The sequence below is a fragment of the Oncorhynchus mykiss genome, chromosome 17 (assembly GCF_057628025.1).
Source record: "Oncorhynchus mykiss isolate SJ-2025 chromosome 17, ASM5762802v1, whole genome shotgun sequence".
In the NCBI taxonomy this organism is placed as follows: Eukaryota; Metazoa; Chordata; class Actinopteri; order Salmoniformes; family Salmonidae; genus Oncorhynchus; species Oncorhynchus mykiss.
Genome location: NC_143038.1, coordinates 18,944,921 through 18,960,103, shown reverse-complemented (window position 1 = coordinate 18,960,103; position 15,183 = coordinate 18,944,921). Strand labels below are relative to the sequence as shown.

The 15,183-nt window shown below is 44.6% G+C and overlaps 1 protein-coding gene across 1 annotated transcript; it reads right to left on the bottom strand.

Annotated features, from left to right (window-relative positions):
• Nucleotides 1-2,060: 2,060 nt before the first annotated feature.
• On the bottom strand, nt 2,061-5,041 carry LOC110493913 (P2Y purinoceptor 1). Its single transcript, XM_021568512.3, has one exon. The coding sequence runs from the start codon at nt 3,405-3,407 to the stop codon at nt 2,361-2,363; it is 1,047 nt and encodes a 348-aa protein (XP_021424187.1). The 5' UTR covers nt 3,408-5,041; the 3' UTR covers nt 2,061-2,360.
• Between the last annotated feature and the right edge of the window lie 10,142 nt (nt 5,042-15,183).

The following is a 15,183-nucleotide window of genomic DNA, read 5'->3' as shown; positions in this document are numbered from 1 at the left end:
GCCTAGCCAGTCTCCAGATCTCAACCCCATTGAAAATCTTTGGAGGGAGTTGAAAGTCCGTGTTGCCCAGCAACAGCCGCAAAACATCATTGCTCTAGAGGAGATCTGCATGGAGGAATGGGCAAAAATACCAGCAACAGTGTGTGAAAACCTTGTGAAGACTTACAGAAAACGTTTGACCTCTGTCATTGCCAACAAAGGGTATATAACAAAGTATTGAGATAAACTTTTGTTATTGACCAAATACTTATTTTCCACCATAATTTGCAAATAAATTCATTAAAAATCCTACAATGTGATTTTCTGGATTTATTTTTCTCATTTTGTCTGTCATAGTTGAAGTGTACCTATGATGAAAATTACAGGCCTCTCTCATCTTTTTAAGTTGGAGAACTTGCACAATTGGTGGCTGACTAAGTACTTTTTTGCCCCACTGTATGTGAACAGAGATTTTCAGTGATGAACTATAACAATTCAAGGCACAGATCATCTCTTACCGACTCTCACCTCTCAGCAATCCTGTGCATAGCGACGTCAGAAACTATACCTGACTTCACTGCTCTAGTCAATGCCCATCAGAGACTTCACTCCTCGCACTGATTGAGTAGTTTAAATGTAATGTTGAGCTCTCTTTCTTTTCAGTACAGTACACCCACATCAGTGAAGGCTGGTGGGAGGAGCTATAGGAGGACTGGCTCATTGTAATGGACTGGAATTACTATGAGTAATTTGTGGGTTTCGAGGGGTATTTCAGATAAAACGGAAATATCGGCTTGATTTTCATTTACAGTCACTGTTTCTCTTGTCTTTGCATGTTGAGTCTGAACACAATACAGCATGCTTCTTTCCTGTATTACTGAATTTACGGGGGTGTATTGTAGCCTTGGTACCAGTCTGTTTAGCTATAATTTCACTCATTGCCACTCCTGTCATGCTAAATATTAGTGGAATGTAATAGCTGAACAGAGACTGGAAACCAGGCTGGGTTTATTTTGGTTATGCTTTAACAAGTGTTTCGACAAGTGTTAAACAAGGTTTAGATAAATTAGTACATGGAACTCTGCTCTACAGTATGTGTGACTGATAGAAGTGCTCTAGCCTGGTCCCAGATTTGTTTGTGCAATCATGTGAACTCCTTTGCCACTAATTGTCATGCTGTCAATGGCAAATTGTAGTCTGACAGTTTTCTTGAACTGCTAACTGCAATGGAGTGCCTGCCGGTTGAGGACATACTCTATCAATAAAAGGTGTAGGTCATAGATTCAAAACATTGCATTGCAGATGTTTTTATTTAGACTTCTCTTGGCACCATTTTCTCATAACACAAACAGTCATCCGCTAGGACTTGCCCTAATGCCAACCCCAGCTCTCAGTGGTCTGTGAAGGTAACAGAAGGGAGTGAAATATCACTGCATGCTTGTGTTGCTGGAGAGTGAGAATTTTCACTAAGCCTGTTTTGTGCAAACATCCAAATTCTTGTACTCGAATGCTTGCACAAACAGACTTGGCTTTGTTTTTATCAACTGTTCTTAAGTTAAATTAAAGTTATTTATGCAGAGTATAAACTGTTATGTGTTATCATTCTAGCCAGTCAAACAGTCTCCCTCTTTTTAAGTAATGTTGAGAGAAAGTGTTTCTGTTTTCCTATTTTTACTGCACTATTTGTCATTAGGTTCTATAATTTTTCCCAAAAGGCACCCTATTCCCTTTATGGTGTACTACTTTTGACCAGAGCCCAATTGGTCTTGGTCAGAAGGAGTGCACTATAAAGGGAATAGGGTTCCATTTGGGATGCATTTTGGGATGCACCTTGTGTATGTCTGTCTGCTGAGTCTTCTAAATAAAGTGAGCCTCAAGTCCCCATTCTCTAACCTGCACCTAAAACCCTACTGACAAGTCATATGTCATATTAATAAACATGTATGACATCAATTTCCTGTGCATGTTGGTGTTGAGGGATTTTTGCCCTCAGTTCAAATCTTGTTTCCCCTGGGAAGCCAAGTAGATAGCATGATATACTACCATATTATCTCAAGGACAAGGTAAGATGGACAAAGTCCTTTGAGCTTGACACATGTGTATTGTTTATTGAAAACAGAGGAATACTTCAGTCATTGGTATGTAATAGGATGCTGGAATACCTGTCATTCTTATGTAATATCGGAAATGCATATTGAGAGTTTGTTTTTTTCAGTGATATAGCTCTACATATCACTGACTAAATGGAACAGTATATCACTTTACACAAGTGCATTCAGCCACTCACAGGCTCTCACATAACACAATAAAATACTCTGAGAATGATGAATAAAGCATAGAGTACAGCATATTTACATACAGGCCTTTGGTACAATATTGGTTTAAATAACTAGCTGGTCAAAGTTTTCTCGTTGAAATTCTTCTGTTGGTGGATCTGCCTTGCGGTAAATTACAGCACCAGTCCAATGAACAAGAGACATCCTGGCTCGTTTGCTGACATTATGAAAGCGCATGAGGAAATCATCATTTCCAATCAAGTAAATCAACGGATTGATTGCGCTATTCAGGCAAGCCAGGCCGCGGCTGATTTGATGAGCAACATAGATGTCATCGAAGCTTGCTTTGCAGGTGCCTTCCATTTTCAAAATCCTTATCTTCAAATTGAGATTTCTCAAAACATGGTAAGGGATAAAGCAAATTGAGAATAACACAGTCAATATGATGACTAGTTTTAGACACCTCTGTTTCAATAAAGTATTGACGTTGGCTTTGGTGGCAAGGACCACTACTATATGTCCATAGCAAGCAAGAATGACGAGCAATGGTATAACGAATCCGGTAACAGTCCAGCCAATGCTATACGGCAGGTAATCCTTGATAAGGTGGTCGGCTGTCGAGTCATAGCACGCATCTGAGGAATTTGGTGCTGTCTTGTCAAAGAACATATCGGGAAGTATCTGAATAAAAACCAAAATCCAGACAAGAAAACTTATTGCCACCGAGTGGCGAGTGTTGATTCTTCCCATCACGTTCATTGGGTGCACAATACCAAGGTATCGATAAATACTGATGCATGTCAGGAACCCGATACTGCCGTAGAGATTCAAATTGAAACAGAATCTGGTGATCTTGCAGAATGTTTGTCCAAATATCCATTTACTGTTTAACGCGTAATAGACAACCAAAAATGGTAATGTAAATAGGTATAGCAAGTCCGCTATTCCAAGGTTGAGAATAAATATGTTAATACTTCCAATTTTCTTCCAGCGTGTAAAAACAGTTTTTAACCCACAGAAGTTTGCAAATGTTCCGACGACAAACACCAGCACGAACACAGCTGGTAAAAATCTGTGCGTAAAAGACAGGTTAATTTCTGCACATGTGGTAATGTTGAGAACGTGCGCGTCGTGGTCCTCTGACATTTTCATCTTCGTTCTTTTCAATCAGAGTGAAGTCAAGACACAAGCTATTTTTCGTATTGCAGAAGAATATCAATCGATGACGCTCAGAAGTTAATGAGATCAAACTTGGGCATGGACACACTTCGGAAATCGTAGCCGTACACACAAACATGCTGCGCATGACGACCTAATGTGAAACTAAAAGTGTATACACCCATTTCCTTAGATATAAGGATTATTCCATTCGTTTACAGGAGGTAATGTGATACTGTATTCGAAAGGTAAATTAACAGAGTTATAGTATCCTGCAATTATTACTGCAAGTCAAGATATGAGTAACAACCCACTGGGCACACACTGGTTGAGTCAGCATTGTTTCAATGGTCAACCTATTGTGATGTGAAATATATATTTTTTAAGTAATCACCAGTAGATTACTGTTTTCATCTCATTTCAACCAACGTTGTAAACATTGCAATTAGGGAAAACTTAAACTTAAGTACAATGACTTAACCTGACTAACAAGTTGTTACATTAACATAATCATCAGAACTATCTATACATTGGAATTGAGTCAAAAATTCCATGTAGAAATGTCACAAATATTTTCCATCCTTTGTACTGAGTGTACAAAACATTAATAATGACATATACTGACCAGGTGAAAGCTATGAGCAGTTATTGATGTCACATGTTAAATCCACTTCAATCAGTTTAGATGAAGGGGAGGAGACACGTTAAAGAAGGATTTTTAAGCCTTGAGACAATTGAGACATAGATTGTGTATGTATGCCATTTGGAGGGTGAATGGGCAAGACAAGATTTAAGTGCCTTTGGAAGGGGTATGGTAGTAGATGCCAGGCACACCGGTTTGTGTCAAGAACTGCAACGCTGCTGTGTTTTTCTCACTCCACAGTCTCCTGTGTGTATCATGAATGGTCCACCACCCAAAGGACATCCAGCCAACTTGACACAATTGTGGGAAGCATTGGAGTCAACATGGGCCAGCATTCCTGTTGAGCGCTTTCGATACCTTGTAGAGTTTATGCTCCGACAAATTGAGGGCAAAAGGAGGGGGTGCAACTCAATATTAGGAAGTTTTGTGGAATTTCATATTTGAATAAACATATTTCATTTGACCTTGTTTCAATGTTGATAGTAAAATGTTATTTTTTAATCAATGTCATTGTTTCAATGTCATGCCATCAACCTAAATAAAGAGGTATATTGAATTAAAATATGGAACCACAGTCCAACAACTCTTGCCTGAATAGTGACTCATACTGATAATGATGTGAAATAATGCACTTCAGTAAGAACAAGCCTACCATACAGATGCCTACCTCTATGTAACCTGCTTAGCTTTGGAAACCCCCTGCAGCTAGTACAGCTGAGCTATCATGTAACCACATTCAGACATTGATGAGGATCCATACAAAAAAAAATTGTAGACTACCTGAATCACGTTGTATAGTTGACAGTAACTCCTCTAACTTTTCTTACACAAGTTGTATGTGAAAGTCAATTCGAAGTGAAGTTGTGTTTATGTAGGCCACATTTACATCTGATTTGCCCAAAGGACACCCTTATGTCAAAGTGTGGCTATGTATCATTCATCCATGGTTGATTGGAGCTTTGGACATTTAGATGTCGTTATCATTAGCCCTATAAATAGGATGCCAAATTCATGATAGTAATAATAAACTTTTACCTTTGGATATTTTATTTTATATGAAGGATGGTTGGTTGATTTCAAATGTAACCTACAAGTTAATAATTCACATTAGATTCACGTCTCCATCTCAACCAAAAAATAGGACTAATAGGACTAAATAGGACTAAATCCAATCAAACTTCATTTCAAGTGCGTTTAAAGTTTTATTTGATTTAGTGCTGTTCTTTAACAGATTTTTTTGGTTGCGATAGAGACGTGAATCCAACATATCAGTCATTCATTTGCAGACAAACTGGATATTGAATGAACGCAACCAAATCAACACCAGTTTGGATGGTATTTCCTGTAAATATTATGAATAACACATATAAAAGACAATATCCAAAGGTAAAAGTTTATTGCTAATATCACAAATTTGGTATCCCATTTATAGGGCTAATGTTACTACTTCTAAACTTCCAAAGATCCAATCAACCATGGGATGAATGAAAGTACACCTAGCTTCATGCTGAAATTATTGTGTCCTTTGGGCAAATCAGATGTCAATGTAGCCCGCATAAACCAAATCTCACTCCGAATTTACGTTCACTTTCACATACAGCTTGTGTAAGAAACGTTAGAGGAGTGACTTTCCACTATTCAATGTTATTTTGGTAATCTATGCAAATTAGTATGTTCAACATCTAAATGTGTTGACATGATAGCTCCGTGTTTCCAAAGCTATGCAGGGTACATAGGGGTATGCATCTAGATGTTAGACTTGTTCTCCCTGAAGTGCATTACCCCTCATATACCAGTAGTCACTGTTCAGGCAGGAATTGTTGAACTGAGACTTCACATTTTATTTAAATATTCCCTTTATTTAGGTTGATGGCATGATGTTGAAACAATTACAATGAATCAAACATGCCTTTTTACTATCAACATTGAAACGAGGTCAAATAAAATATGTCTAATCAAATATGAAATTAATTTCAATCACAGAGCATTCGGAAAGTATTCAAACCCGTTCCCTTTTTTCAAATGTTGTTACGTTACAGCCTTATCTTATTATAAAATGTATTAAATAAATGTTGTTCCTCAGAAATCTACACATAATACCCCATCCCCTCTCTCCACTGGGATTCTCTGCCTCTAACCCTGTTGCAAGGGCTGAGTCACTGGCTTACTGGTGCTCTGCCATGCCGTCCCTGGGAGGGGTGCGTCACTTGAGTGGGTTGATGTGTCGGAGGGCTAGGGCCAGTCTGTTATATCTGGAGTATTTCTCCTGTCTTATCCGGTGTCCTGTGTGAATTTAAGTATGCTCTATAACTCTCTCTCTTTCTCTCTTTCTCTCTTTCTTTCTTTCTCTCTCTCGGACCATGCCCTAGGACCATGCCTCAGGACTATCTGGCCTGATGACTCCTTGCTGTCCCCAGTCCACCTGGCCGTGCTGCTGCTCCAGTTTCAACTGTTCTGCCTATGGAATCCTGATCTGTTCACTGGACGTGCTACCTGTCCCAGGCCTGCTGTTTTCAACTCTCTAGAAACAGCAGGAGCGGTAGAGATACTCTCAATGATCGGCTATGAAAAGCCAACTGACATTTACTCCTGAGGTGCTGACCTGTTGCACCCTTGACATCCACTGTGATTATTATTATTTGACCCAACTGGTCACCTATGAACATTTGAACATATTGGCCATGTTCTATTAATCTCCACCAGGCACAGCCAGAAGAGGACTGGCCACCCCTCATAGTCTGGTTCCTCTCTAGGTTTCTTCCTAGGTTCTGGCCTTTCTAGGGAGTTTTTCCTAGCCACCGTGCTTCTACACCTGCATTGCTGGGTTTCTTTACATCACTTTGAGATAACAGCTGATGTACGCAGGGCTATATAAATACATTTGATTGATTGATTGATTGATAATGACAAAGCAAAAACAGGTTTTAGACATTTTTTGCTAATTTATTTAAAAAAAATCTAAAACAGAAATACCTTATTTAAATAAGTATTCAGACCCTTTGCTATGAGACTCAAAATGGAACTCAGCTGCATCCTGTTTCCATTGTTCATCCTTGAGATGTTTCTACAACTTAATTGGAATCCACACTGTGGTAAATTCAATTGATTGGACATGATTTGGAAAGGCACACACCTGTCTATATAAGGTCCCACAGTTGACAGTGCATGTCAGAGCAAAAACCAAGCCATGGGGTCAAAGGAATTGTCCATAGAGCTCTGAGACAGGATTGTGTCGAGCCACAGATTTGGGGATGGGTACCAAAAAATGTCTGCAGTATTGAAGGTCCCCAAGAACACAGTGGTGTGGCAGAATAATCAGAATTTGCTCGGTAACATAGATCATTAAGATGTCTTATCTGCATAATATGCTTATATGATTGAACTGTTGAACTCTTGTTATTAGAATATATCCATTCGGACTCTCTCCCTCAGATGGGCCTCAGTCACCTGGGGCCCAGAAATGGGAGAAGTCAGGCTTCTCTATCACATGTCCCTGTTGCTATACATAATATCAGAAAGAGAAGGGGACAGAAGGATACATTGTCTTCATATGTGGATATGTATCTTTACCTATTACAAACCATGTGAAGAGATGGCGTGATTAATAGGGAATAAATTACTTGTCTACACAATGTCTGTGCCCAGTCACTCCCTCCTTCGGCTTTGGGGGAGATACGTTCTGAGACAGGATGTGTGGGGTAGTGTCTGGAACCATTGTACATCATCTCTGATGTTGCACCTATCCTGGGATTGTGTATGACTTAGATGCTCACTCTCCTCTGTGAGCTTGTCTAGGCGTGTGGTCAAGGACATGGGTTTTAAAACTGACAAAGGGTCAGTTTGTTATATCTGGAATACTTCTCCTGTCCTATTCGGTGTCCTGTGTGAATTTTAGTGTGCGTTCTCTAATTCTCTCCTTCTCTCTTTCTTTCTCTCTCTCGGAGGACCTGAGCTGTCATGTACTGTCATGTTGTGTCTTGTCTCTGTCCTTTCCCTTCACCCTGTCTCCCTCTGCTGGTCGTTGTTAGGTTACCTTTTCTCCCCCTCTTTCCCCCAGCTGTGCCTTGTCTCCTCCTAACCACCTCGTCACCCCTTTTCCCACCTGTTCCCTTTTTCCCTCTGATTAGGTCCCTATATCTCTCTCTGTTTCTGCTCCTGTCCTTGTCGGATTCTTGTTGGTTGTGTTTCATGCCTGAACCAGACTGTCGTCATGTTTGCTGTAACCTTGTCTTGTCCTGTCGGAATCTGCCGGTCCGTCTGAGCCTACTTATGTTTGGTAATTAAAGAAGCTCTGTTTAAGTTAATTCGCTTTTGGGTCCTCATTCACGCACCGTAACAGAAGAATCCGACCAAGAATGGACCCAGCGACTTCGGATCCTCTCCACTCAGCCGTCGGGATCCAGGGAGCGATGCTAGGCAGACACGATCAGGAATTGTCTGCTGCTCGACATGCCGTTGAGACCCTGGCCACCCAAGTCTCCAACCTCACAGAACAGGTTCACCATCTCCGCCTCGATCCACCGGCCACTTCCAGGGCTTTCGAATCTCCGGAGCCCAGAATCAATAACCCGCCGTGTTACTCTGGGGAGCCCACTGAATGCCGCTCGTTCCTCACCCAGTGTGATATTGTGTTTTCTCTCCAGCCCTACACTTTCTCCAGGAGCACTGCTCGTGTCGCCTACGTCATATCTCTCCTTATTGGACGGGCTCGTGAGTGGGGCACGGCAATCTGGGAGGCAAGGGCTGAGTGTACTAACCAGTATCAGGACTTTAAGGAGGAGATGATACGGGTTTTTGATCGATCTGTTTTTGGGGAGGAGGCTTCCAGGGCCCTGTCTTCCCTATGTCAAGGTAATCGATCCATAACAGACTACTCTATTGAGTTACGCACTCTTGCTGCCTCCAGTGGCTGGAACGAGCCGGCTTTGCTCGCTCGTTTTCTGGAGGGTCTCCGCGCAGAGGTAAAGGATGAGATTCTCTCCCGGGAGGTTCCTTCCAGCGTGGATTCCTTGATTGAACTCGCTATTCGCATTGAGCGACGGGTTGATCTTCGTCACCGAGCTCGTGGAAAGGAGCTCGCGTTCTCCGTTGCCCCCCTCTCCGCATCACTACCATCTTCCTCTGCCGGCTCGGGTGCTGAGCCCATGCAGCTGGGAGGTATCCGCATCTCGACTAAGGAGAGGGAACGGAGAATCACCAACCGCCTCTGTCTCTATTGCGGTTCCGCTGGTCATTTTGTCACTTCATGTCCAGTAAAAGGCCAGAGCTCATCAGTAAGCGGAGGGCTACTGGTGAGCACTACTACTCCTGTCTCTCCTTCAAGATCCTGCACTACCTTGTCGGTCCATCTACGCTGGACCGGTTCGTCAGCTTCCTGCAGTGCCTTAATAGACTCTGGGGCGGAGGGCTGTTTTATGGACGAGACCTGGGCTCGGGAACATGACATTCCTCTCAGACAGTTAAAGGAGCCCACGGCCTTGTTCGCCCTGGATGGTAGTCCTCTCCCCAGGATTCAGCGTGAGACGCTACCTTTAACCCTCACTGTTTCTGGTAATCATAGTGAAACCATTTCTTTTTTAATTTTTCGTTCACCTTTTACACCTGTTGTTTTGGGCCATCCCTGGCTAGTTTGTCATAATCCTTCCATTAATTGGTCTAGTAATTCTATCCTCTCCTGGAACGTCTCTTGTCATGTGAAATGTTTAATGTCTGCTATCCCTCCTGTTTCCTCTGTCTCTTCTTCACAGGAGGAGCCTGGTGATTTGACAGGGGTGCCGGAGGAATATCACGATCTGCGCACGGTGTTCAGTCGGTCCAGGGCCACCTCTCTTCCTCCACACCGGTCGTATGATTGTAGTATTGATCTCCTTCCGGGAACCACCCCCCCCCGGGGTAGACTATACTCTCTGTCGGCTCCCGAACGTAAGGCTCTCGAAGATTATTTGTCTGTAGCTCTTGACGCCGGTACCATAGTCCCCTCCTCCTCTCCCGCCGGAGCGGGGTTTTTTTTTGTCAAGAAGAAGGACGGGTCTCTGCGCCCCTGCATAGATTATCGAGGGCTGAATGACATAACAGTGAAGAATCGTTATCCGCTTCCTCTTATGTCTTCAGCCTTCGAGATCCTGCAGGGAGCCAGGTTTTTCACTAAGTTGGACCTTCGTAACGCTTACCATCTCGTGCGCATCAGGGAGGGGGACGAGTGGAAGACGGCGTTTAACACTCCGTTAGGGCACTTTGAATACCGGGTTCTTCCTTTCGGCCTCGCTAACGCTCCAGCTGTCTTTCAGGCATTAGTCAATGATGTCCTGAGAGACATGCTGAACATCTTTGTTTTCGTTTACCTTGACGATATCCTGATTTTTTCACCGTCACTCCAGATTCATGTTCAGCACGTTCGACGTGTCCTCCAGCGCCTTTTAGAGAATTGTCTTTTTGTGAAGGCTGAGAAGTGCACTTTTCATGCCTCCTCCGTCACATTTCTCGGTTCTGTTATTTCCGCTGAAGGCATTAAGATGGATCCCGCTAAGGTCCAAGCTGTCATTGATTGGCCCGTCCCTAAGTCACGCGTCGAGCTGCAGCGCTTTCTCGGCTTCGCGAACTTCTATCGTCGTTTCATCCGTAATTTCGGTCAGGTGGCAGCTCCTCTCACAGCCCTTACTTCTGTCAAGACGTGCTTTAAGTGGTCCGTTTCCGCCCAGGGAGCTTTTGATCTCCTCAAGAATCGTTTTACATCCGCTCCTATCCTTGTTACACCTGACGTCTCTAGACAGTTCGTTGTCGAGGTTGACGCGTCAGAGGTGGGCGTGGGAGCCATTCTTTCTCAGCGCTCCCTCTCTGACGACAAGGTCCACCCATGCGCGTATTTTTCTCATCGCCTGTCGCCGTCGGAACGTAACTATGATGTGGGTAACCGCGAACTGCTCGCCATCCGGTTAGCCCTAGGCGAATGGCGACAGTGGTTGGAGGGGGCGACCGTTCCTTTTGTCGTTTGGACTGACCATAGGAACCTTGAGTACATCCGTTCTGCCAAACGACTTAATGCGCGTCAGGCGCGTTGGGCGCTGTTTTTCGCTCGTTTCGAGTTCGTGATTTCTTATCGTCCGGGCTCTAAGAACACCAAGCCTGATGCTTTGTCTCGTCTCTTCAGTTCTTCAGTAGCCTCCACTGACCCCGAGGGGATTCTCCCTGAGGGGCGTGTTGTCGGGTTGACTGTCTGGGGAATTGAGAGGCAGGTAAAGCAAGCGCTCACTCACACTCCGTCGCCGCGCGCTTGTCCTAGGAACCTTCTTTTCGTTCCCGTTCCTACTCGTCTGGCCGTTCTTCAGTGGGCTCACTCTGCCAAGTTAGCCGGCCACCCTGGCGTTCGGGGTACGCTTGCTTCCATTCGCCAGCGTTTTTGGTGGCCCACCCGGGAGCATGACACGCGTCGTTTCGTGGCTGCTTGTTCGGTCTGCGCGCAGACTAAGTCCGGTAACTCTCCTCCTGCCGGCCGTCTCAGGCCGCTTCCTATTCCCTCTCGACCGTGGTCTCACATCGCCTTAGATTTTGTCACCGGACTGCCTTCGTCAGCGGGGAAGACTGTTATTCTTACGGTTGTCGATAGGTTCTCTAAGGCGGCTCATTTCATTCCCCTTGCTAAGCTTCCTTCTGCTAAAGAGACGGCACAAATCATCATCGAGAATGTTTTCAGAATTCATGGCCTTCCGTCAGACGTCGTTTCGGACAGAGGTCCGCAATTCACGTCTCAATTTTGGAGGGAGTTTTGCCGTTTGATTGGGGCTTCCGTCAGTCTCTCTTCCGGCTTTCACCCCCAGTCTAACGGTCAAGCAGAACGGGCCAATCAGACTATTGGTCGCATCTTACGCAGTCTTTCTTTTCGCAACCCTGCGTCTTGGTCAGAACAGCTCCCCTGGGCAGAATACGCCCACAACTCGCTTCCTTCGTCTGCGACCGGGCTATCTCCTTTTCAGAGTAGCCTCGGGTACCAGCCTCCGCTGTTCTCATCTCAGTTCGCCGAGTCCAGCGTCCCCTCCGCTCAGGCTTTTGTCCAACGTTGCGAGCGCACCTGGAAGAGGGTCAGGTCTGCACTTTGCCGTTATAGGACGCAGACTGTGAGGGCTGCTAATAAGCGTAGAACTAAGAGTCCTAGATATTGTCGCGGTCAGAGAGTTTGGCTCTCCACTCAGAACCTTCCCCTTAAGACGGCTTCTCGCAAGTTGACCCCGCGGTTCATTGGTCCGTTCCGTATTTCTCGGGTCATTAATCCTGTCGCAGTTCGACTTCTTCTTCCGCGATACCTTCGTCGCGTCCACCCGGTCTTCCATGTCTCCTGCATCAAGCCCGTCCTTCGCGCCCCCGCTCGTCTTCCCCCCCCCCCCCCCCATCCTTGTCGAGGGCGCACCCATCTACAGGGTCCGTAGAATTTTGGACATGCGTCCTCGGGGCCGTGGTCACCAGTACCTCGTAGATTGGGAGGGGTACGGTCCTGAGGAGAGGAGTTGGGTTCCCTCTCGGGACGTGCTGGACCATGCGCTGATCGAGGATTTCCTCCGTTGCCGCCAGGTTTCCTCCTCGAGTGCGCCAGGAGGCGCTCGGTGAGTGGGGGGGTACTGTCATGTACTGTCATGTTGTGTCTTGTCTCTGTCCTTTCCCTTCACCCTGTCTCCCTCTGCTGGTCGTTGTTAGGTTACCTTTTCTCCCCCTCTTTCCCCCAGCTGTGCCTTGTCTCCTCCTAACCACCTCGTCACCCCTTTTCCCACCTGTTCCCTTTTTCCCTCTGATTAGGTCCCTATATCTCTCTCTGTTTCTGCTCCTGTCCTTGTCGGATTCTTGTTGGTTGTGTTTCATGCCTGAACCAGACTGTCGTCATGTTTGCTGTAACCTTGTCTTGTCCTGTCGGAATCTGCCGGTCCGTCTGAGCCTACTTATGTTTGGTAATTAAAGAAGCTCTGTTTAAGTTAATTCGCTTTTGGGTCCTCATTCACGCACCGTAACATGAGCCCTAGGACCATGCCCCAGGACTACCTGACATGATGACTCCTTGCTGTCCCCAGTCCACCTGACCGTGCTGCTGCTCCAGTTTAAACTGTTCTGCCTTATTATTATTCGACCATGCTGGTCATTTATGAACATTTTAACATCTTGGCCATGTTCTGTTATAATCTCCACCCGGCACAGCCAGAAGAGGACTGGCCACCCCACATAGCCTGGTTCCTCTCTAGGTTTCTTCCTAGGTTTTGTCCTTTCTAGGGAGTTTTTCCTAGCCACCGTGCTTCTACACCTGCATTGCTTGCAGTTTGGGGTTTTAGGCTGGGTTTCTGTACAGCACTTTGAGATATCAGCTGATGTACGAAGGGCTATATAAATACATTTGATTTGATTTGATTTTACTTGAGATAGGGGTATCTGGAGTTGACAATTGATTTATGCCATAGAATGAGTTGGTGTTTATGTACTATGAAGTACCAGGGATGTGATCTGATCCTTGGGCCAAACTCTGTACAATAAGAACAGTCTTCATAGCAAATGCTATTTGACTTTCTCAGTTATCAAGTCTCACCTTGTGACCCATTCCACACATCTGTTGTTTGCTATGTAGACTAAGGGGGTGTATCTTTGCTATAAAAAGGTCCTTTGTATCCTTTGTGTCGGGGCTCTCAACGAATCATCTGAGGGTGGTTCGTCGACCAGCCATCGCTATTGCAGAGCTCTCACTAATAAAGATTCAGTTTAAGTATAACTCTGACTTGTGTGATAAGTTTGTCTCTCCTCATTTGATAACACAGAAATTAACCATTACAGTGGCCTCCATCATTCTTAAATGGAAGGAGTTTGGAACCACCAAGAATCTTCCTAGAACTCGCCGCCTGGCCAAATTGAGCAATCGGGGCAGAAGTGACTTAGTCAGGGAGGTGACCAAGTGTCACGTTCTGACCTTTATTTCCTTTGTTTTGTCGTTATTTAGTATGGTCAGGGCGTGAGCTGGGGTGGGCAGTCTATGTTTGTTTTTCTATGATTTTGGGATTTCTATGTTTTGGCCTAGCATGGTTCTCAATCAGAGGCAGGTGTCATTAGTTGTCTCTGATTGAGAATCATACTTAGGTAGCCTGGGTTTCACTGTTTGTTTGTGGGTGTTTGTTTCTGTGTCTGTGTTTGTTCACCACACTGTTTTCGGTTTCGGTTATTCACGTTACGTTTACTGTTTTTGTATTTTAGTGTTCATTTTGTCTTTAAAATAAACATCATGAACACTTACCACGCCGCATCTTGGTCCTCCGATCCTTCTCGCTTCTCCTCCTCAGACAAAAACCGTCACACCAAGAACGTGATAGTCACTCTTACAGAGCTCCAGAGTTTGTCTGTGGAGATGGGAGAACATTCCAGAAGGACAACCATCTCTGCAGCACTCCACCAAGCGTGGTGGTGGCAGCATCATGCTGTGGGGATGTTTTTAAGCGGCAGGGACTGGGAGACAGGATCGAGAGGAAGATGAATGGAACAAAGTACAGAGGGATCCTTGATGAAAACCTTCTCCAGAGCGCTCAGGACTTCAGACTGGCGCGAAGGTTCAGACAGCCAAGACAATGAAGGAGTGGCTTCAGGACAAGAGTCTGAATGTCCTTGAGTGGCCCAGCCAGAGCCCGGACTTGAACCCCGATCAAACATCGCTGGAGAGACCTGAAAATAGCTGTGCTGTGATGCTCCCCATCCAACCTGATAGAGATTGAGAGTATCCGTAGAGAAGAATGGGAGAAACTCCCCAAATACAGGTGTGCCAAGCTTGTAGCGTCATACCCAAGAAGACTTGGGCTGTAATCGCTGCCAAAGGTGCTTTAACAAAGTACTGAGTACTTACAGTACCAATCAAAAGTTTGGAAACACTTACTCATATTTTATACAATGTAAAATAATAGCGAAGACATCAAAACTATGAAATAACACATTTGGAATCATGTAGTAACCAAAAAAGTGTTAAAAAATATATAGATTTTAGATTCTTCAAAGTAGCCACACTTTGCCTTGATGACAGCTTTGCATACTATATTCAGACCCTTGGGCTCTGAGTACTTTCCGAATGCATGAGCATAGGATGAAAAATATTTTTTATGTGGAATTTTCGACACAATT